Source organism: Mirounga angustirostris, unplaced genomic scaffold, assembly GCF_029215605.1.
Source record: "Mirounga angustirostris isolate CCGP_5_RB_7025 unplaced genomic scaffold, mMirAng1.0.hap1 SCAF_8, whole genome shotgun sequence".
Lineage (NCBI taxonomy): Eukaryota > Metazoa > Chordata > Mammalia > Carnivora > Phocidae > Mirounga > Mirounga angustirostris.
The window spans coordinates 115,352,835-115,376,197 of record NW_026991716.1 but is presented as its reverse complement, the minus strand read 5'-3'; the positions used below and the strand labels follow the sequence as shown (position 1 = coordinate 115,376,197).

The 23,363-nt window shown below is 36.4% G+C and overlaps 1 protein-coding gene across 5 annotated transcripts in view; it reads right to left on the bottom strand.

Moving 5' to 3' along the window:
- EYA4 (EYA transcriptional coactivator and phosphatase 4) overlaps positions 1-23,363 on the bottom strand; it is a 267,602-nt gene that overhangs the window by 37,543 nt on the left and 206,696 nt on the right. For 2 of the 5 annotated variants that reach the window (XM_045865570.3, XM_045865575.3), the window contains 7 exons: positions 22,456-22,548; positions 17,879-17,945; positions 16,512-16,654; positions 16,226-16,369; positions 14,437-14,516; positions 10,400-10,586; positions 1,261-1,397 (listed from right to left, as the gene is read on the bottom strand). In XM_045865570.3, coding sequence (XP_045721526.1) covers positions 1,261-1,397; positions 10,400-10,586; positions 14,437-14,516; positions 16,226-16,369; positions 16,512-16,654; positions 17,879-17,945; positions 22,456-22,548 — 851 coding nt within the window. The remainder of the gene's footprint in view (positions 1-1,260; positions 1,398-10,399; positions 10,587-14,436; positions 14,517-16,225; positions 16,370-16,511; positions 16,655-17,878; positions 17,946-22,455; positions 22,549-23,363) is intronic. The other 3 variants (XM_045865574.3, XM_045865577.3, XM_045865576.3) reach the window with 2 other exon arrangements.

The window sequence follows — 23,363 nt, the reverse complement described above, 5'->3', positions numbered from 1 at the left end:
CCCAAAAGACACATTTGAACTTAGGATATAAGTGTGCTTTATTTTAAAATCTTTTGCCTCATGGATTCATGAGATTTTGCAATTTGTGCAAAGGATTAAATTTTTAAAAATATTTTAAAAAATCAGTGAATGATCCCTAAACAGAAATTATAAACTGTAAACCTCTGGGTTAGATTAGGCCATCAGATGGGTTGTTTAGTTTGCACAGTGCTTAGAAAGATTTCAAATTATTTTTTGATATACTGAATGGTGAATAACATAACATAATAAAATAACAAAATTTTGAACAGAAGAAAGATTTCAAATTATTGATCAACATTTCAAGATGAGGAGATTTCACACAAACATCAGGGTTCTGACTGCAGCAGGGAAACTGGAAGATACTGCAATGCTGACATTCCACATGGCGGTGATGGGCGGGCCCCCTTCGACTGGGCTCCCTGCTCCCCACATTCTGCTGACTCCCTGGCCCCATTCACTCATTTATATCACCTGCTGAGTTCCTGAAGGCACTGGAATGCGCTACTGTCCTTCAGGTGAAAGAAGTGATGTCTTACAAAGAGGCTATTATTTGATTTGTCTGTTATTTGATTTTACCAAGTCTGGAAATTTGGGTATTTTTCTTAATTGAAGGATGCAGTTGTGTAAGAAGTAACACAGTACGGTTAAGAATAGTTTCCCTGATGTTTTAGAATAAAAATCAACCTGCTTAACATGGACATATCTCAAAAGAGCTCTCAATTAGAAAAACAGATGCATGGAAGTTTTTATAGATACAAAAATGTTAACATGTATCAAATGATTAGAATTTTTCCCATTTTCAGAAGACAACTTTTCATTTCCATACAGATTAATTTCACCTTTTTAACTTTTATTGACCCCCCAAAATTTTATTGACTCATATAAACATCTTTCATTACCTTAATACTACCAAATAGAGTGTCTCTCAGAAAATTATCCTACAAACAATGGCTTTATTTTATAAATTTCCATTTGTGTCAATTAGGATCAAAAGATGCAATTATCTCAGGCCTAGAATTTGTAAAGTACCATCATTTTAAAGTTTTTAATTTTGCCATTATAATGGATGGAACCTCAAATTTTGGAGCTGTGAAATGCCTACATGATAAGATCCACACATTTCATGATATATCCCTCTCTTTTTTTAAGGTTGAAACCTTATGGCACTGTAAGGTATAGAATATATCATTCAGTAAAATAAAACATCATATTCCACTCTTTAAGGATAAGTCAGCATACCTCCAGGTCACTGTCAGGAGGCGGGGAGGGATTATTTTTCCGGCCTCTTCCTCGGGATTTTGACCCAGAACTCCTGCATGTTCTCTCATCAAGATCTTTGATAGGTGTGGAGGGGCTCTGCACGGTATCAAACTCTCCTAGAAATAATATGACTTGTATCAAGAAAAGTGCTTCATTTTTAGATCAGATATGAGTCTTTGTTATGAATTATCTTAACGAATCCTTTTACAATAGAAAACTTCTCATGACAAAAAAGATTTATCATCCCAAAAACGCAAAATCCCAATTCAATTAAAATTTTTGCAGGTCACACAAATCCCCCGTAGTTTCAAGCTATGTGATCTATTAAACCTGAATGTGTTTTATACTCCGTATGTCTTCACTTTCTCTGTCTCTACCCTCCCCTGCATATTTATCCAAATTTAGCTCTGTTCTCATCTCCTTATGTCAGAGCTCAAAGGAGGAGATGTCTTCTTCTGGATCAATCCCATCCCTCCACCTATAAACTTAACTCCCAACCTCACCCTCTAAGGGAATCATGCTCCATTAGTTAAACCCTGTCTTAACTTTCTTCCAACCTCTTGTTCTTCTGTGGGCCATGGACAAGTTTAAAAGTCCTTTCCTTGACCTTGTATTTTCACCTAGAAGGTATCTGCTTTGCTATCTTCTCTTTTCTAAGTGATACACCTTAAAAGAATAGTACGTTACATGACAGGGCAGTCCAAAAGAAATACAATGTGAGCCACAAATATAACCACATATATAATTTAAAATTTTCTAGAAGCCACAATAAAAAATGTAAAGAAACATGTAGAATTAATTCTATTCGTGTACACTAATTGACCCAATATAACCACAATATTATCATTTCAGCGTGTAACCAACATAAAAATTATCAACAACACGTTTTACATAATCTCCATCTAAGTCTTTAAACTCCTGTGTGTTTTTTACACTTAACAGCAGACCTCCAACTGTCCTAGCCACGCTACAGGTGCTAGACAACCACGTGTGACCAACGGTGACAGCAGTGGACAGCACCTTCGCCTCCACTTCCTGACATCTGATCTGTCATAATCAGTTCACCAAATCTCTAACAAAACTTCTCTTACTTAGAGTCCCCGATAACCACCCAACTGACAGATGTAATAGACAGACTCAGTCCTTATCTTCCTGGATGCCTGAGCTGTGTTTGATCCTCTTAAACACCACGTCCTTAGAGCCATTATTTGGCAGCTGATACCTTGCAGTCTCCTAGCTCTGGAAGCTCTCTCATCAGTCCTTCTCTGTCTAGGAGACACGCACTCCTTTTCCTCCTCCCATTCCTTGTACGCTGGTATTGAAGAGTCCAACCTTTGGTCACTGTTCTCCTTATTCCACACCATCTGGGCGATCTAACCCTCTCACTGGTTAATCACCCTCTCTGAGATGACCCATACATAAATCCCTATCTCCGATGAAGCCACATCCTACAGAAGTTTCAGACTTTGTATCTAACTGACCTCTGCATGTCCCCTAGGTACCTGAACGTCTGACATGTCTAAAGCTGGGGCTGGGGCATCTTATGAGGAAGGAGTACTGAGCAGCCGCAAATCTGTGGGAGCGGGTTAAGATAAACCAAAGCGACAGGGAGGTGCTGCAAAACCTCACAAGTAACAAGAGTCAGACTTACTGTAGGACTTAAAGCATTTCACTCCATCTCGCTGAATCTCTTTCTTTGTATATTAAAGCATGGGCAATAGCAGCTGCTTTCTGAATTACTGAGGTAAAAATGATTTATATTTAATTTGATTTAAATCATGCATGTAAACATTTCTAGGAGAGTCTGAGGGCAAACTACATTAAATTTAAATTAAATTTAAATTACTATATTTGAACTTAAATATAAAGAAGTTATAACTATTATGCTTTACCATAAAATTAAAGAAAAATAATTATGAGGACAGCCAAGTAGTTATTAATCTAAATAAACAAATCTGAACAAGCTAGATAACATTTAGGTCACACCTCTTCTGAGATGTTCTAAATAAACAGTCATTTTTACAAAGCTCGCCTGTAATTATTTCTAACGGTTATAACATTTTCTTTGGGAAACACTGTGCATGTCAGGACAGCATCTCAAAAAAACGCATGTCTATGCTTCAAATATTATTTGTTCTTAACACATTGTTAGCATTGTTCCTATCACAGGTCTCTGCTATCAACTGTGTGAGAGTAGACAGCGTAATAAAGGCTCTATAGTTTTCAGGTGAATATCGCCCCATCTCAGAGTAAAACGTGTTTCAGCTTACTGGCACAAGCGTTAAATGAGGCTTTAGGTATTTAAATACATGCCAACTTAAAAAAAAAAAAATCACACAAAAATTTTTCTATTTCTCATTATTTTTTTTTAAACAGAATTTTAGTAATTTTACTATGCCCTGCAAGTCAAATGTTCTCGTTCTGATAAAATGATGATTCAAATTAAGCCCCATTTATTATATTAAGCTTATAAAATTTTTTGGATGACCTCCCACAAAAACTTGTCTTTCTACTCATGATAGATCAATTTTCAGCTGTTAACTATCATGAGGCAGCTTTGTTCTTGCTAAAAATGCAAGAGCTGAAAGGTCAAAAACTTGCAAAATTCCAAAGCTATTGTGATCAGTTATGGGTGGCTGATTGTTGACTGGATCCATAAAGAAGGAGTTTGAGAGAACAACTCAGCTATTAAATGAACTGGAGAGCCAGTTGCTAAAGAGCAGAAGGAGGAAGAAGGGAAAAGGGTGGTCATAGAAGTGTCTGCGTTTCAATAAAAGTAGGATTTGATATCACTGATTTTTACCAAGTAACAGAAGGATCTGGAAAAGGCTCTAAGAATTCGGACAAAATATGGACACAAGTGTTTTGATGAAAGTAAAGGCATATCCTTTTAAGAAAACCATGAAGAGTAGCTCCACATTTATCCTTAGTGTGTGTCATGCACTGCCTTCTTTCTTAAAAAGCTTATTGAAATACGTGTTTGGCTCTATTCGCTGCTCATTATGTCTGTGAGATTCTTGCCATTTTGTAACCTGGAGCAGTTGTTTGCTTTTTCTTTCATGTGGCTAGAACTTCATTATATATGTACACTACGCTTTATTTATCCATTATGTGAACAAACATTATGTTATTTGTAGTTTTAGGCAATTAGAAATAAAGCTGCTATAAACGTTCTTGTTCACCTCTTGTGGACATAAACTCCTATTCCTCTAGGGTATATTCTTAGCAGTGGGACTGCTGGGTCATAGGGAAGGCATATGTTCATCTTTAGTAGACACTGACCACCTTTTTCTAGTGTGGTTGTATTAATTCACTCTCTGATAAGCAATGAGATTTCCAGTTGCTCCACATCCTTGCCAATACTTGGTATTGCTAGTCTTTTTTTATATTAGCTATTGTGGGGGTATGTTGGTCTCATTGTAGTTTTAATTGTTGAATAATGATGTAAAACACTTTTTTTGGTATTTTTTTCTTTTTTTGCCCATTTGGGATCTTTTTTTTTTTTATGAGGTAACTGTTTAAATCTTTTGCCCATTAAAAAAACTGGGTTATCTTTTTCTTATTGATTTGTCAGAGCTCTTTATTATAAGACATTCTTTACATATATATGTCTGAGTTGAACTTCACTTTAACCCAGTGAATTTGGTCCTTTGTTAGCCTCTTTTAATAATGGGAAACCGGAGGCATGTGATATTTTAAATTAACTTACCAAGATGAAATAGCTTGTATGCAGAATGCTGGTATGATTCCAGAATTCCTGCCTTAACCACTAGGTTATCCTTTCTCACCCAAACAGCAACAGATCCTCCAGGTTACAAAGAGGTCAAACTTGTATCTGTTCCTACCCATCAAAAGAGTATATAGACTTTTTACAATCTCGTGCGAGTAAAGGCCAATGAATTCATCAAAAGATCTTCACAGTAAAAGAGTATGTCCTGCAGAGTACATATGTGGTAGCTAGTCTCCTACAGTAACCACCCAGGGGAACTGTTCTGACCTCTATATCTTTTGAAGGTTCTATCCTTTCTTCTGATAAAGGGAAAAACCAGGAACTTGAGCTCAACTGGTCATTAAACATTTGTTGACACTTTTTTTTAAAGAGGAAGCTGTTAATTCCAGTGTCTCTGCCAAATTTCACTCAAGTAATTGCACTAGGGTACATTAATGCTGCAGGTAGGGAAAAGGCAAATTGGCAGAGAAGTTAAATGTGGTCAGTCCTTTCCATCTAAATCCTCTTGAGAGCTTCAATTAAATGAATGAGCACTTTGCCTTCCTTCCTGTCCTTGTGTGAAATGCCATGAAGCTATGGAAATTCTACTGAGTTCCGCCTAAGAAACTGGCTTCTCTTCAAAGAGTGAAGTGATCTTACTATATCTTTTACTTTTCTGAAGGACCTGTAAAGTTTAATTAGCTAATGTATTGTAATGTTTGCCAAGGTCTCAGAGTAAAGGATGATACTGTTACAAATTACTGATTATTTTTCATTTTCAAGATGTTTAAAATATTGAAAGAGGGGGAGCTACAAAACTCTCTAATCTTAATGTGCTAATCAGTCACCAAACTTTCTGAATGCAAGTCAAAAATATAATATACCTGAGATAATCTTTGTTAAAGGCAAAAAGAGATCTTTATAAAGGTAATACAAACTCAAATATCTGTTCTTAATCAGTATGCTAATGTGTCTTTAAATACACTGTCAAACTGCCTAATAAGGTAAAGTCAAGAACTGAATACTATTTGCAATTTCCAAATAACATCAGTCATTACCAGTTGCCCTAGGCTTTTCTTGGACCAACACTATACGTGATTGAATAATTCTCCTTTAATTAGTACAGTAATGAATAACTACAACTTCTAAGCTTTGAGTATTTAGATCCAATTTCATTTCCTTTAGTTTTATCTCTAAGCCAGAACCACCACCTGTCTATTATAGAACATAAAGTATGTTTCTATTTTAAAAATGAGAGCTGTGAACAGTAAATGATTTATGAAAAATTGTGGATGTAATTGTTAAGTCTCTGTGTTCAGTCCAAAATGCAGAGCTGGTCAATGGGAAATACTTTTCACACCCTTGAACTGAGTACCTCAAATTTCATCAATAACAAAGAAAAATCCCATAGTTATAAACTTGTTGGCTTTTTGCATGCATGCCAGACCTGGAAAGGCAAAATCTAACTTAAAACTATCTTGCCTGAAGTTCTGGGGTCACAGAATTCCCTAAAAATCCAGACATATTATTGTTATAATTTTGGTTAAGAGAATAATACAGCTACAAGCAAAAATGATTTCTTCTCTTAATTCAGCAGAAAGTCTGATAAGACCTGAAAATTATGTCAAACAATAGTTGTTGGCATTAGCAATCAATGGAAAGCTAAAGAAATTGCATTCTGATAGTGACTATGAGGATGTTACACATGGATGTGTCACATCCAAAGTCACATATTCAGAATACCTACATGCCTGCATTTGGTACTTTTAGTGTAAGCAAAATAGCTATTCTGAATATTTATTATTCTTTAATTAATGGAAAGTGTCCATCTGTGTCTTTCCTGCACAGAAACTTTTGTGATCACACTGAAATTAGAGCAAAATCAACAGCAAATTCAAAGTGTTATCCAGTGGATATCATATTTGAAAACCAAATATTTTTCACTCGTGGTAGTTCTATTCTAGTAAACTCAAAAACCGTCTGCTGGTCCTGGTCCTTTCATTCAGTCTCCAGTACCTTGATGATCAAATACTTCTGTGATTTTTTTTTTATTCTTATGTTAATCCCCATACATTACATCATTAGTTTTAGATGAAGTGTTCCATGATTCATTGTTTGTGCATAACACCCAGTGCTCCATGCAGAATGTGCCCTCCTCAATACCCACCACCAGGCTAACCCATCCTCCCACCCCCCTCCCCTCTAGCACCCTGTTTGTTTTTCAGAGTCCATCATCTCTCATGGTTCCTCTACCCCTCCGATTTCCCCCGCTTCATTCTTCCCCTCCCGCTACCTTCTTTTTTTTTTCTTAACATATATTGCATTATTTGTTTCAGAGGTACAGATCTGAGATTCAACAGTCTTGCACAATTATGATTTTTTTTAATACAGTCATCCTACCCTGTTTCCCTACGCATTTACTATTGAGAAAAATCTTTCACAGTTAAGATATCCCCTTATCTAAACATCTCCACTATCCATTAAGCAAGTATTCTGAAATCACTTTCTTCTTTCCTCTTCTTTTCTTTTTTCTTTCTTTTCTTTCTTTCTTTCTTTCTTTCTTTCTTTCTTTCTTTCTTTCTTTCTTTCTTTTTCTTTCTTCTTTCTTTCTTTCTTTCCTTTTCTTTCTTCCTCTCTCTCTCTCTCTCTCATCTCTTTTATTTCCCTCCTTCCCTCCTTCTAGATTTATATATTTGAGAGAGAGCGGGCATGTGCGCATGAGCAAGCTGCATGAGTGGGGGGAGGGGCAGAGGGAGAGAGAGAAAATCTACGCAGACTCTCTGCTGAGTGGGGAGACTGACATGGGGCTCGATCCCATGACCCTGAGATCATGATCTGAGCCAAAACTAAGAGTCAGATGCTAAACTGACTGAGCCACCCAGGCACCCCACACATTCTTTAACTTGAAGTAATATTCTTGATGAAATGTAACTACTGACTCAAAGAGGATCAGGACAGATTTAGAACATGGGATTTAAGCTGAAATGAGGTTAAGGTGAGTGAGGCACTAAGAGGGTGAAATTTAAGGGCCTTGAGAATGAATGTCTCCTTCAGTTGGGTACCCCGTGCTTCCCTGGCCTTACCTTAGTCCTGGCCCTGCACAGGATACAACTGCTGAGAGAGCTGGGGCTAGATGAAAAGCCTAAACAGGAGCGTTAAGGGGACAAGGACCAGAAATTCAAGGGGACTGTGTGGTCATGGAAGGGAGGATCTAAAGGGGAAGATGAAAAGAAACTGAAATGCAGGAGCACCAAAGACAAAGTCTAGTAGAATACAAGGCAGTTCTTCCTTGGACCCACAGTTAGAGACCCTATTCTGAACAGGGACCCAAAAGGAAAGGAGGTCACTATTTCATCAATTCATGATCTGAGCATATCTTGGCTCTTACTTGAAGTGTTAGCTTCATTCTCACTTCTTTATGTTCAAATTAGTTTTCTTGCTAACATTCCTTGTATTATCTAGCATTTTCCCTTTTCAACACTCACACAATTTTAATTATTTGCTTGATATTTGTCTTGCTTGTCAAATGGAAGCTAAAGGTATACAGAGAGCTCATTCACTACTGGAACATCGGCAGTACCTGGGACCTATTAGGCACTCATAAATAATTGTTAAACGTCCTTAAATCTTCTTGGAATTACTGGTCCAGTTAGAAAGAATTTATAGTGTTGTGACTGGGTTTCCCCATTTTCTTATCCTTCCAACGCTGGACAAAAGAAGATAAGTTTGGATCTTGCAAAATAACTGAAGTCAGAAAAATAAGTTAGAACATACTAATAGTGATTATAAAATTTTTTTATTTCATTTTTCTTATTGAATCTTGATAGTTCTTTATATATGCTGGATACAAATCCTTTATCAGATATGTGTTTTGCAAGTATTTCCTCCAAATCTGTGGCTTGTCTTTTTATTCTTGTAACAGTGTCTTTCAAGGAACAGAAGTTACTGATTTTATGAAGGCTAATTTCCTTTCTTTTAGAGATTGTGTTTTTAATGCCATACCTATAAAATCTTTATGTAACCTAAGGCTACAAAAATTTCCACCATGTTTTCTTTTAGAAGGTTTACAGTTTTAGTTTTTTGGGTTTTTTTTTTTTTTTTAAAGATTTTATTTATTTGACAGAGAGAGACACAGCGAGAGAGGGAACACAAGCAGGGGGAGTGGGAGAGGGAGAAGCAGGCCTCCCGCAGAGCGGGGAGCCCGATGCGGGGCTCGATCCCAGGACCCCGGGATCACGACCTGAGCCGAGGGCAGACGCTTAATGACTGAGCCACCCAGGCGCCCCTACAGTTTTAGTTTTTATGCATATTGTATATGGTGTGAGTTACAAGTCAAGACTCTGTTTTGGGGTTTGTTTTTTGTTTGTCCTATTATTGTTATTTTTGTATATGGATGTCCAATTGTTCTGGTACCATTTTTTTTTAAAAAAACAAAAAAAAACCCTTTATCAAAAATCCATTTTCCAGTGTATGCATATGGGTCTATTTCTGGACTCTCCATTCTACTCCATTGTTTAATGTATCTATCCTTTTGTCAATACCACACATTTTTGATAACTTTACTTTATAATAAGTCTTGAAATCAGGCAATGTCAGTCCCCAAACTCTGTTCTTATTTTTCAAAATTATTTCAGCTAATCTAGGTCCTCTGCCTTTCCTTGTAATTTTAGAATCATCTTGATGATTTCTTCAAAAAGTCCTGCTGGAATTTGAATAGGATTACAATGAGTCTTTATTAATTTTGCTTTTAACTTCAAATACTTCAGCTGTGTCAGCAAATCCAAGTCCAGTGGCACTGCAGATAAGCTTCAGACACCGAAGAATACAACGGATCTTAAGTAAGTGCTAATCAGAGAAAGATATTAAACTACCTACCGATGATCCTACACATCCTAGGAATGTAGGAAATGTTCACTGGCTAGATCTCCTGATGACTCACAAAGATGAAGGAGCTACACAGTCTCTCAAGCTTAAGGGAAATGCGATCAGTTACACCCAAAGAAGATAATCTTACTACAGCTTTTCCATATTGTCATGATCTTTACAAAAGAAATGATTAGTCAGGCAAAAGGTCCACTGAACTTTTTATATCCATATTCATGTATATATATATATATATATATATATATATATATATATATATACACACACACACACACACACACATATATACTGCTTTTTGAAATTAAAATCTCTCAACCATCCACATCTAAAAGAAGGGTTTTCTGCTCTCAACCAACCATATCTAAAAGAAGGGTTTTCTGAAACGCCAGAAGAAAAGCCTCATCTCATACAGTGGTACTGGCACAGATTAAACATCAGCATAATTAGATAAGAACTTTCAACCTTGTTTCCAAAATATCCTTTTTCGCCATCCATTAGACCCAGCAAAACATAAAAGTATTTCACCTGGATGAAGATCTGTACCTGGTTGGCTAGTCAGTCCCGGGAGAGATTCCTGCAACTGATAGGTTGAGGTCGAGGATGATGTGCCATCAGCCGCCGTGTTATTTGATGTCATATATGCTCCATACGTGGATGCTGAGTAATACTGGGCATACTGGTTTTGGCCAAAGGCTGTGTAGGATGGGTAATCCTGAAATAATAATTGAGACATATGTGTGCTTGAAGGAGAAATTACTTCTGGTATGCTCCTAAGAAAAGCAATCACTATGGTAATGGAAAGATTAGTATCTGGCTCCATTTGTTTTTGGAGTCCACAGTTTTGAGGTGATCCTAGTGAGTGCACACAGTTACGAACTATCCTGCTGGCTTCGCCAACCAGGTCCAGCACATAATTCTCAAACTGCCTAAAGGCTGCATATGCCTCACTTGACCATGATTACTTATTTGGGGATGCACATCATAAGGTCTTACGCACTGGGAGAGAAGAGAGGGTAAGCACCAGTTCTTACACATCTTCTAATATCACCAGCAAGGAGATGATATGCCTACCCCTTCTCAGTTTCCATATGGACCTCAGTTGGCGTTTATGTGATTTCTGTTACCCTTCTACATTACTCTTGATAATTATGCATGAAATAAAGAGTAAATAAAAGAAAATGAATAAGAGGCTTTTTTTTTTTTTGAGAGTTTTTTTACCCAGCCTTTTATAGGCTATGTGTCATCTAAGGGCTTGACTTAAAGTCTCTAGTGAGGTTTTCAAATACTGAGTTTGCCTCATTTGCTAGAGAAAAAAAAAGAAAGTATTGGATCAACTCCTCTGACCTGCCCTTTTTTAAAAATTTCTAAGAACCTTAAAGTGATCTAAGTAATCCTTCAAAATCCTTTTACATATTAAGATAACAAATAAGAATTTGTTGCAATAATTGGTGTTTAATGTATCTAGCATGTTTTAGCTCAAATTGTTATCAGTGATGACAAATCCTTGGTCAGGATTAAGATTCCCTGATACATATTCCTAAGGAAACAAAGATCCACATTTGATGTAGTTTCCAAAAAAGGAAGTTCTTTATATAAGTAAATATGTGTATAAGCAAATATGTGTATTAACAGAAAGGATTAAGTACAGATGACTCTTGACCAACATGGGTTTGAATTGTATGGGTCCACTGATAACGTGGATTTTTTTTCAATAAATATAGAACAGTACTATAAATGTATTTTCTCTTCCTTATGATTTTCTTAATAACATTTTCTTTTTTTCTAGCTAACCTTATTGTAAGAATACAATATATAATACATATAACATAAAGTTTGTGTTGACTGGCTGTTTATGTTATCAGTAAGGCTTCCTGTCAACAGTGGGCTATTTTAGTTAAGTTTTGGAGGAGTCAAAGGTTACACATGGGTTTTTGACTTTGTGGGGGGCTGGTGCCCCAACCCCTGTATTGTCTGGTCCAACTCTAGTATGGCAGGAAACTAAAATTCTATTTGTCTGTTAATTTCAGGATCTGATGTTCCCCATCACCACCCGTAAGCTAAGGAAAAAAACCTCTCAACAATACTTGGACAAAATTCTTAGCAACGTATCTTTCTCAGAGTAAAACAATTACACAGTACTTACTTGGTGTCAGGCAGTCTTCTAAGGCTTTAGGTGGATTTACCCATTTAATCCCCACACCCGCCTATGCGGTATTATTACCCCATTTCACATTGAGGGGGATGGAGGCACAATGTGGTTAAGTGATCTATCTGCTTGAAGTCAGACAGCTAGCAAGTTTCAGAGCTGGAACTGGAACCCAGAGAAGCTGACTCCAACATCTGTGTGCTGAAGTTCTCCCTGAGGCTGCTAATGTCCTTATGGGAAGATGAAGTGACTTAGAGGAAAGGTACAGACTGCTAGCTATTGGTGACTAAAACATCTTTTTGTACTCAGACTTATCTCAGAGATCTCCCCTTCTCTTCATCCCACTACTGCCACCCTGGTCCAAGCTACCTTCACTTCCTGTTGGAGCCAATGGACTGGTTTTCCAATTTGTTTCATTTCTAGGTTTAGTTTTCTCCCAAGTGCCTAAAGCCAGAGTAATCTTTTCAAAACATAAACTGTATGATGTTATTCTCCTGTTCGAAATCCTTCCCACTGGGCTTGGAATAAAACTGAAATCCCTCACAGAGGGATACACATACAGAGCCCCACATACAAACACAGAGAGCCAGGGCCCTGCCTGTCTTCATAAATATGCTTCTCCATCTGCCCTCATGCACAAACTAAACCCTCCCCTTCTTTGAATTCACTGGCACACCAAGGATTTCACCTCTCAGAGGTTTAGTACCTGCTACTTTCTATGCCCGAAACACCCTGGCCCTTCTTCTTCACCAGAGTCTTAGAAGACTTGTCTCGAATGTCATTTCCACAGACAAGCCTTCCACAAGATCTTCCTTACTCAAAATTAGATTTCTATTAATATTTTAATAGGACTCTGTTCTGACTCCTCATGCTTTCCAATTCTATATTTACTTATGTGTTTATTGGTTTATTGTCCTATCCACTCCTGTCCCCATTTACATGTCTCCAGCATACAGACCAGTTCCTAAGACTTGATAACTACTCAGTAAGTATTAACTAAAATAATAGACTGGTATTCCAACCATGGTCCAAAATATAGGTTATGTGTTTAAATGTTCAGATAGTACTGGATCTGTTTTATGCCATAAATCTTTCTTCTCCTTTATGAATCTTTCTTTAAATCCTCCCAAGTAGAACAGAGTAGTCTTTCCTTTATGCTACCTACCACTCTGCCTAGTATATATTTCTATTATTATATTCATTATATCCTACCCTCTTTTCATATTATTTTCTTATCTGTTTCTTTAGGATTGCTTCCTTCTAGACAGCAGAGAACAATGACATTATTTTTGAATCTTCAATGTCTAGTCAAAAGTCTAATGGATAGTTAAGTGCTCAGTAAATGTTTCCTAAATCAATAAAAAATAAGTAAAATGAAGCTACATGGATTATCAAAAATTCTCAATATTTTTAAATATAAAATAGGCATACCCAGCTTTAATGTTTAATATTAAGAAAACATTGTTCTAACCAATGCCAAATGACACAGTTTAATTCTATCAAAAATATTATTTTTCCACACTATTTAATAATCACAATTTCTTTTTTTTACTTTTGTTGCATTAATAAGCATTAAGAAGGCAATTAATATAATTCCTTCAGTAAATCCAAAGAGCACACTTGTGTGATAACTTAGATTTTAGAATATATAAAAGTCCAACAACTATGTTAAAGTAAAATAGTGTACTGTCCACTAAGGAAATCAACTACCCTTCTATCTCAACTACTCTGAACATGACTGAGAACTAGGGAATAAGGACAAAAGATTCTGAAGTGTCAGTATATTCACTCATCAGAAACATTCACTCTTGCTCCACACATAATTCGAACAAACTAGAATTTAGAACTCACAAAAATACTAAGAAAACATAATTAGGAGGAGGACTAAGGACTGTTAGAGGCAAGCACAGTGACAAACAAAAATTACAGCTGTCAGGAAAGTAGGAATCAAACATTTATCAAAATGAACCACAGGACTAGAAGAAAAAAAATCCAAGAGGCATTTGGTTTAGTAACAAATATTCTGGACTAAAATTGTCATAACCTAATTATTGGTTGTAGTTCAATCTCTTAACATTCATAATATCTTGTCAAAAAAATAAAATTATGTTTAGTACAGTTTAAAATAATAGGAAAATATGCAATACATTTTGTAGTTCTATGCCAAATGATTAAAATGATCATGGCTTAAAAATGTAAAGGGCAAACTTTCAGCAACCAGAAAACCTAAAATACCCAGAATAACACAGATCCCAAGAATTCTGGAAAGCTACTTTTTACCACCTTGAAATGCCATCTTAATTTTAAATAAAGAAACCTTTTTCTAGGAGAATATGCACTTATATGACAACCTGAAACTATTCTTCAAAGATGTGAAACAGATACAAAAAGCCTAAATACAAAAAAGCTACTATACCTGTTGTGAACCACTAAAATTCGTTGAATTGGAGACTGAATTATTTGCATAAATAGTAGATGATGGCGCAAAACTAGAACCTAGAAATAAAGAACAAATTGCATTTAAAAAGTATTTCTTTGCAAAATAATAACATTTCACTTTGCAGAATCCAACGAAAGAAATATATTTTTAATTTTGTTAAGGCAACAAAACGTGAAATTTGAAGTTGAAAGATTTATAAGGAAAAATGTGCTTAGCTCTATCCCTCTTGTGAGAACAGTTAAAGTCTTTGCTATAGATGTCTGTTGGACTAAACAGGAGCACATGGGAACAGTCTTAAGGACAGCAGCTAACCTTTAAAGGTTAAATGTCTAGAAGAGCAGAGGTTTTCAAAGAATAAAATGTGATGCAGACAGAGTACTCCTAGGAAGCTACTGGAACTTTCAAATGGTCATACCAATTGCATATGCACACAGAAACCATTTGAGTTAAAATGTGGATGGGTTTAGCTTAGGAAACAGAGAACCAACTTAGAATTGATGCTTACAGCACCCTGTCTTTTCTTTCCTCCTATGTCCTTTCCTTAGGTCCAAGAGAGATGTGAAGTGGGGCTCAGACTCAAGGAAGAGCTGTTCACACTACAGTCACCTAGGGTTTGAGAGCCTTCTAAAATTTGACTACACAGTTAGAAATTTAATTATTTTTTAAATTCAAATTTTAAATTATTTTTTAAATTAAAAACAAGTGAAATATCAATTTAAAGATTAGTTTTTTAAAACATACATTCTACAGAATGGACTTATGAGGAAGTAAAATGAAAGACTATTGACACAGCTGATTATTTGTTTTATCACTGTGTTCTGAATTGCAACGGTATTATGTAATTAACGCAAACTGACCTGGCCCAGAATATCCAACAAGTATTTGGGGGAATAAATGAAAATACATTCATGGTTGCTTTCATACTCCTAACTGAAGCTGTGTGGCTCACTGTGGCTTTCCCATTTATGCAACTATATTTCTACCTACAGTTTAGGTAAAAAGAGACCTGCCATTTCAGCCAAAAAGGTCTAGGTAATTATTTCATTTTAGTCGATGGACTAAAATTTCAACACCAGTTGATTAAAAAAGTATGTTCATGTAACCCCTAATTTATGACTAACAATACAGATAAAATGACAGAAACAAGCTTTTAATGTATTTACTATATCACTAAAATTCTGCAACTACTACATAATGATCAGATGTAGAAGCAAAATTAAATACTCAGATACGGAGGATTTTTGCAGGGGGAGGTACAAATTACATAAATATTTCTAGTAAGAAATAGAGTATTAAGAGAGGAGGGGTATTTGAGGAATGAACAGAAAATCCAAAACAGTTCAATGGTAAATAGGACTTAGAAAGGTACTAATTCAATTTTAAATATAATCAAAGCAACATTACATACTTAAGGAATACAGACAAGAAAATACTGGGACTTTTTATGAATCTTTGAACCTCACTTAAGGAGATGCCCTACGTGTGACTGATGTGGCCCAGAGGTTACTCTGCTTGGACCTAATGTCCTGCCAATTATATACAACCTCAACTTAAGTACTGAAATTCGGTATGGGTCATGTTTCCTGATGTATATTCAATTCTTTTCACCATGTTTTTTTTTTCCCCCTAGTTATTTGTCTTTCCTGATGTGAAGAGCAGTAGCAATTAAAACCATTTTCATGAAGGCATATTCCTACTCTGAAGCCAAGGAGTCTCATCCAGAGAATTCCTCCTCACGTAACACGCTTCCTGTGTGGTGGCTTACCTGGCATCTGGTAAGAATAAGGCGTCTGGCCTGGCTGTGGGGTAGAAAACCCCGGGCTGTAACTGAGGCACCCACTCTGTAACGGGGACTGAGTCTGTGAAAGTCCGCTCTCTGTCTTGATGCCCGGCAACATCACGCCGAGATCTGTTTCGGAAACACACGTGCAGACCCTTGCATTAGTAAAATGACCCTGCTCCTGAGTTGTAACTTATGCTAGAATATCTAAGCACTAGGCAGCGGGATTACCCGCTCATAAGCAAAGGAGCAGAGAGAAGACGTGAGATACCGTATGTGGGCAGGCTGTAGGGCTGTCCTGTCTGTGAGTAGGCTGTGTAGACGGCTGGCTGCTGCATCCCCGAATACTGAGTCTGGCCTGCGTAGGCAGACATTGTTTGAGCTGCTGGTGTAGAAAGAATGTGTGGATAGGGCCTAAATATCAGAAAAATAGCATTACTGTGGCAACAAAGACTGCACATTATTTCAGACAGCTTAGATTCAGTGAAACCTTATAATAGCCAGGAAGTAATCCTCTTCTTTATCCACAATACAATTCTAACAATAGGGAAAGGACAAGAGTCCAAACGTCCGAGCTACAGATCAGTCTAGTGACTTAGGACAAATGGTTTACACTCCCTAAAGACTTACACCTCACCTGTAAAATGAGAAATTTGGATCAGATATTGTATCTAAAGTCTCTTCCAAGTCTATAGTACTTGTTTACCTCTGAAATAGTATTCTAATTAATGTGCAGGGCAGGGAAGGGGGGCCCAGACCAGTTAGCATGCTCATGAGCATAGTCGCAGTCACTACGAGTGACCTACTGCTCTACAGCGGATACAAGAGTCATGAAAAGCCCTACCAAGAACTCTCTACCAAGAACGGGACATTTAAAAAAAGAAAAGAAAGGAAAAAGGTAGGCAGCTGCTTCCTGAACAGAAATGGAATGCCACTCCCTTTATCATGCCACATTTTACAGAATGTTCCTGAATGGGTGGGTATCCAAACACCAGTCTGTACTTAGGCGTAGAGACTGTAGCTGGTTGCAGAGATTAACATTTAAATGTGTGTGAATCATCGCTCCAAAATCTTATTAACACATCTGGCTGATTGTAACCAAATTCAGACATGTACCTAATATTGTTAAATTTGGAATTTCTACCCCTGTCTTCAATAAGTTGATTTCATTTGTTATAAAAACAACAGAGCACATTATTCAAAAATATGTTTCTGAGAACTTGAAATCCAATGAAAATAATGGAATATGGAACAAATTATGAAGGGTTAACGTTTGAATAAAATATAACCTTTTTAGATTTTCTTTAAGCTAGTCAGCATTTTTGACTTTCCATTAAGAAATCAGTGTTTTCTGGTTTGAGCTTGATGCTTTCCTCAAGGTATACAAAGATCCAGAATTAACGGAATTGTCTGGACAAACATGAGTATATCTCTACTTCTAGATTTGTAAAGGACATTTATCCATATGTCTAATCCACCCAACTGATTTATACAAGCATTCATCTATTCAACTATCTATAACACACTTATATACGTAAAGGTATCCCAATATGAAGTTATGTTGTGTGAATACAGATTAATAAAGATAATCCTGGAAAATTATTCTAACAAATCTGAAAGAATCTACTGAGCACTTACTTGGAAGGATAGAGCTGTGGGGAATATTGATGCGCTGATCTGGGGCTGTAGCCACTACTTGTTATTACTGTAAAACACAAAAACCAGTGCAAAAAATAGTTGCTTCATGAGTAAGTTTCACTAGAATGACAAAACCAGTTTGAAGAAATTATCATGTTGAAGAGATGTCCCTAATAATTCACTTATTTTCTAAACAGAAAAAAATCATTTTCTAAACAGAAACAGATGCCTAAATATTTTCTTCTAATTGAACTGCTTCAAGTTTGCTCTAAGAGCATAAAATGAAATCTTCCAGCATAAAATGAAATCTTCTCACAAATCCTTTCTCTCTGTCTTTCTTTTGCTTTCTCACATCAATAGCATATTCTTATGTATGATGAAGTGTGAATAAACATCTTTGATTACAGATCATTAAGATTTCTTTCATGACAAAGTAAATTTTCAAAATTTTCAGACCTTATGTTTTATGTTTTAAATTCCAAATATGACAGCAACATATTGCTCTTCTTCCATATTTATTCTACTAAAAATACAATAAAAATTCAGGAAAAATGTGAAGTTCCAGCTTCACTTTGAAATTGTAAAATGCTATCATTTTATATTGCCTCGAAGTTTACCAATCAGATGACGGTTAAGAATGCAGAGTCCAAAATGTCTGAGTACTAACTGGAATATGCATAGAAATCGTGACGGATAAGGCACCACGTCTTAAGAAACATAATTGCATAATGCAGCAGTAATCATATTTACAAATATATTTTGAACTATCAGAGAAAGCTCTTTTTTGAGAAGAACTTAAAGGTGAAAGCCAGGTCCTATTAACATTTTGTCCTACCATGCAGCCCCAAACTGGAATACATTCAGAAGTTTGGAAGTTTCTCTTTCCCTTCACCATCTGCCTTGACTAAGACAGATGTATTGCAAATATATGGACTCCAAAGTATTGAGGCAGTCCCTTCAGAGCCAATCCATACTGGGCAGGCACACAGAGTGTCTTTATTAAGCCATCTGCTGTTCATTCACTTTTCAAAAAGATTAAAGTAGTACACAATGCAGTGCTGGAATTAGTTTAGTCTAATCAATCATAGTTATACTTCAAAGTACTAGGTCCTTCCTAAGTTGTTCATAATAATTCTGGAGCTAAACTTTTAGAGTTATAAAAGTGACAAATAGGTTTAGGTTGTTAACTATTTTATGAAATATGATATATTTCTATATCCAAATGCTATTAAGTACCTTTGTGATCTGTCATTTCATAAACACATAGAATTTAATGTATTTAAAATTCTATTTTGGCCTGTAGGCTTTGAGCATGGACAGTATATTACAGTTTTCATAGCAATAGGTGCAGAAGTTTGTTTTCAAGGATATTATGAATCAATTTTGAAAATCACTGAATATGACGAGAGGTGTCATGTTCTAAATATTTTAATCAAGCAAAATTTAAGTGAATTTGCTATATAAATTTGAAAATCAATTGACCAATGAACCATTAATTTTCTACTGATTTATTAAAGGCTTAATGTTCAAAACTTGTTTCAAATCACTTCAGTGAGAACACTCTTTTTCTACCACACCATAGGCACTAAGTGTACATTACATAATAGCAATAATGTTATTCCCCAGGAAATTCAGTCTGGTTCATTAACTCACAATAGTGAATACTCTTTTTAGCAAAAATATAGTTAAATGAGGCATAACTTCATGTGTTTTTGTCTCTTATTTACAAAATGTCACTTTGGCACACTCAAGACTTTATAGTAATCAGGTCTTCTCAAGATTGCAAATCACAAAGCTTTTCCAAAGAGACATCAAGTAATGAAAAGAACCATCCACCACAGCAGCTTTTATAAAAAAAAACCAAAAACCAAAAAAAAAAAAAAAAAAAAACAGGCCAAAGAGCAAAATTATTTCAGAAAAAAGCCCCATATACCTGAATGGAAATCTGAATATATAGGATTTTCCTCCTGCTAATGAATGAATCTAGGCAACATTAAAATAATGTACCCATAACAGTATCAAGGCTTAACATTTAAAATTTCTATTACTATCTGTATGTTCACTTTCTAAATAGAATGCAAAACCTCTGGCTCAGAAAACTAAGATGTTCACACAAAACTTGCTTCTAAACTAAAATGTATATTTATTCTAACTCATGAATCTGCAGATAACCGAAAACAACAAAATTTGACTAAAGTGGGTTGAGATTATACTGACCAGAGTAAAGTCTGTTCCTACACAGGGCAGCCTAATCTCCAGTATGGTTTCTGGGCTACCATGTACAGATTTCAGAGATTTTCCTTTCATTCCCCATTGTCATTTCAGTAAACAAGAGATATTACCCCAAAGCACTCAACTTATTATATTCCATCATCTCTACAAATAAAAGTAAGCAAACTGCTTGTTTTTAAAAGGTCCTGAAAATTAATTACAACAAATTTCTATACAATATTACCAGATTCTCAGAGCATCATGCAAACAATTTTAAGGTTTTATTCTAATTACTGTGTCACCTTAGATCAGAGACTCTCAATGGGGTAGGTGATGGGAAGTGAGGGAGCTGGGCAGGTAGGAATTTTGCCTGTGAGGGGACATTTAAAATGTCTGGAGACATTTTGGGTTGTCATAACTGGGGAGTGCTACGGTCATTCTGGGATAGACAGTGGGGATGCTGCTAAACCTCTTCTAACACAGAGGACAGATCCTCCCCTACAAACAAAAAAAGAAAAAAAGTTAGCCAAATTTTTAATAGTGCTGCTGTTGGGAATCCCTGACTTAGAACACTGTTGTCCAGAAAAACCTGTCCAACAACCTTCCGTGGAGCTGGAAATGTTCTGTAGCTGAGTTGTTCAACACCGTAGCCACGGGAAGACCACAGGCAGCTCTTAAACACTTGAAATGTGACTGTTGTGACTAGAAAAAACATTTTTCCTTTTACCAAATTTTAAGATAACTGAGACTTAAATAGCCCCCTATGGCTAGTGACTATGGGACAGCGCATCCCTAGATAATTCGTAAAAGAAAACTGGGCAACTATTTGTAAAGATAATGTGAGTGAATTTTAGACAGGATGGCAGCTCACAGCTATTTCTTTTTCCATTCTTATATTTTCCAATGGGGTAGTACAGAAGGGACTCCCAGACTGATCAGAACACTGCTCTGCACTCATTCATACCAGTGAGCAGCTGTGAGGCCTGGACCCTATGGCCTTCACACCTTTAACTTATCTGCACCTCTGTATTCTTGCCTATAAATCAGATCAGAGACCTCTGAAATTCCTCGTGCGGCTAACATTTTACAATGTTGTCGTTTAGCTATCAGTGAACTTGTGGTATGGTATTTAAGTATGCCAACAGTTACTTAGTAATTTCACTTATTTCCCTAAAAATGTGTTCCCATGCACACACTCTGCAGAAAGTTTACCAGAGTTATGGTAGGTGAACAATAAAGACTGCTAGAGTAAGTTGCTACCTATTTAGCTCCTGGGAGGCAAGTGAATTGCTAGAAAGCCTATGGATTAGCGCATGTGAGTCTCAATGCAGAGTGTAAGAATTATTACCTTCCTGTCTGAAATACTAATATTTATGTGAATACACAGCAACTGCTCCCAATCAGTGTGAACTAATGAGAGGGGCTCCTGTGTATCTATAAAAATGCAATGTATGCTACCAGGATGCTATACTCAAGGACATGCCTCCACTCTTCATACCTGAAGCATACCCACATACAACCTCCGTATGTGAGAGTATGGATAAAACGTTACGCTGTATTAAGGTAGACCGAAAGAACCATGATGTAATTATCACAGAAACTTCTCTAGGTTTACTGTTCATCTTTGTGCTATTCAAATTCCTTCTCAGGTTAAAAAAAAAAAAAAAAAAAATCCTTTCACCAGATAACAAACTAAACAAAATATTGTAGCTTAAAATCTTGAACGAAGTCAACTTAATGCGTGTCCTTTGTGCCCACCTGGGAGTTATCAGGTATTTATATTTAAAAGGACTGCTGTTTAAAGACATGCTATTGTTCTCTTTGAAGCACTGGGTGAAAGTAGTGCTCTCAGGCTGGGTTCTAATGCAACCAGCATGTGTCCTCCCAAAGCCCATTAACCTTTAATACTTGTCACTCAGCTGCTTACACAGGAGGATTTTTTTTAAACCCAGAGAGGAAACAAGGTTATTTAGAAGGAATCAAATGGATAGTTTTACATCTCGAATGTTGGGAGAGAAGGGAGTTTTTTATGCCATTTAAATGGACAAGTCAAGGGAACAAAGCCAACGATTACAACCTAATTATTAAATTAAACACTCTATAAAATAACTCCAAAGGAAGCCAGCCCTGCTTCTTCCTAACAAGAAAGTCAGAGGACTGTTTTGCTGTCAACTGAAAAATCCAGCAAAACGATTCCAAGTATAATTTTTTAAAAGTATATACTTTTATGACAATTAGTTCTCCAAAAACTAAATCTAACGCTAAATCAATAAAAACCCGCGTTCTCAAAACTCCGCTGTTTATTCACCAGGAAGATGGTGAGCACCCCAATGTGTACGTAGCGACGCGTGAGCTTAAGGCTTTACCTGACCCAGTAAAAGTGTCAAGGGTTCCATCTCCAGTGGTGGTTGCTGCTTCGCTGCTGTTCAAAGGCTCTGTTTTGACTGCAAGGAGAGACACTATGTAGAAGAATAAGTACAGGTGAGTTTTATTTCTAAAGTTTTATCAAAGACGCTGATTGTTCCACTAGTGGCTTTTCCAACTACCATGGGCATGCAAAAGAGAAAACTTGAGAAGTCGATGAGGAAAGTTTTGTTAATTTAGCTTCTAGAAAGTGGACATGCATTTGCAGAGGATTCAGTATAAAAATCCTCTGACTAAGCTAGTTCTCTCAGATCTGGGTTTTAAAGGCAGTCAACCTTATAAAGGGAAGCAGGAGTACACATACTTGCATTTGTAACTCACCTAAGCACCCTCTGACATTAGAGTCAAAAGACAGAAAAAACGAATCACAGTCGGTCTTCAGCCCATTTAATCCAAATCATAACAAAGAGATTTACTAGCTTGTATTTTATTCTTCCCAAGGAGACATTAAAAAAAAAAAAAGATTGATTGCCTAAGAGCACAATGGAGGCATATGGAAATACAGAGACCACGGGCCTGTTCCTGAGATGGGTGAAAAATGAGGCACTCTAAATAAATTTCTGCTCTTAAATACACTAAACAGTCATAAGATGTTGGGGTTTTTAGTTTAATGGTAAAACAATTTTTAATGCATTACAGAGATAAGCAGAGAGAAAGAGATCATTTCTACAGCAGTGAGTACATCTTCTGAAAACTCTTCAAAATGTTATTATTACTCTGAAGTAGTCTATTTTGCCAAAATCCTCACTTGGGAACGATGTGAGCAGGCACACCTCATCATTGTTATTAGATGCAGTGAGTGGGGGAGGGGGGCCGTGAAAAAGCCTCGACCTGTTTTTGTCACACCATA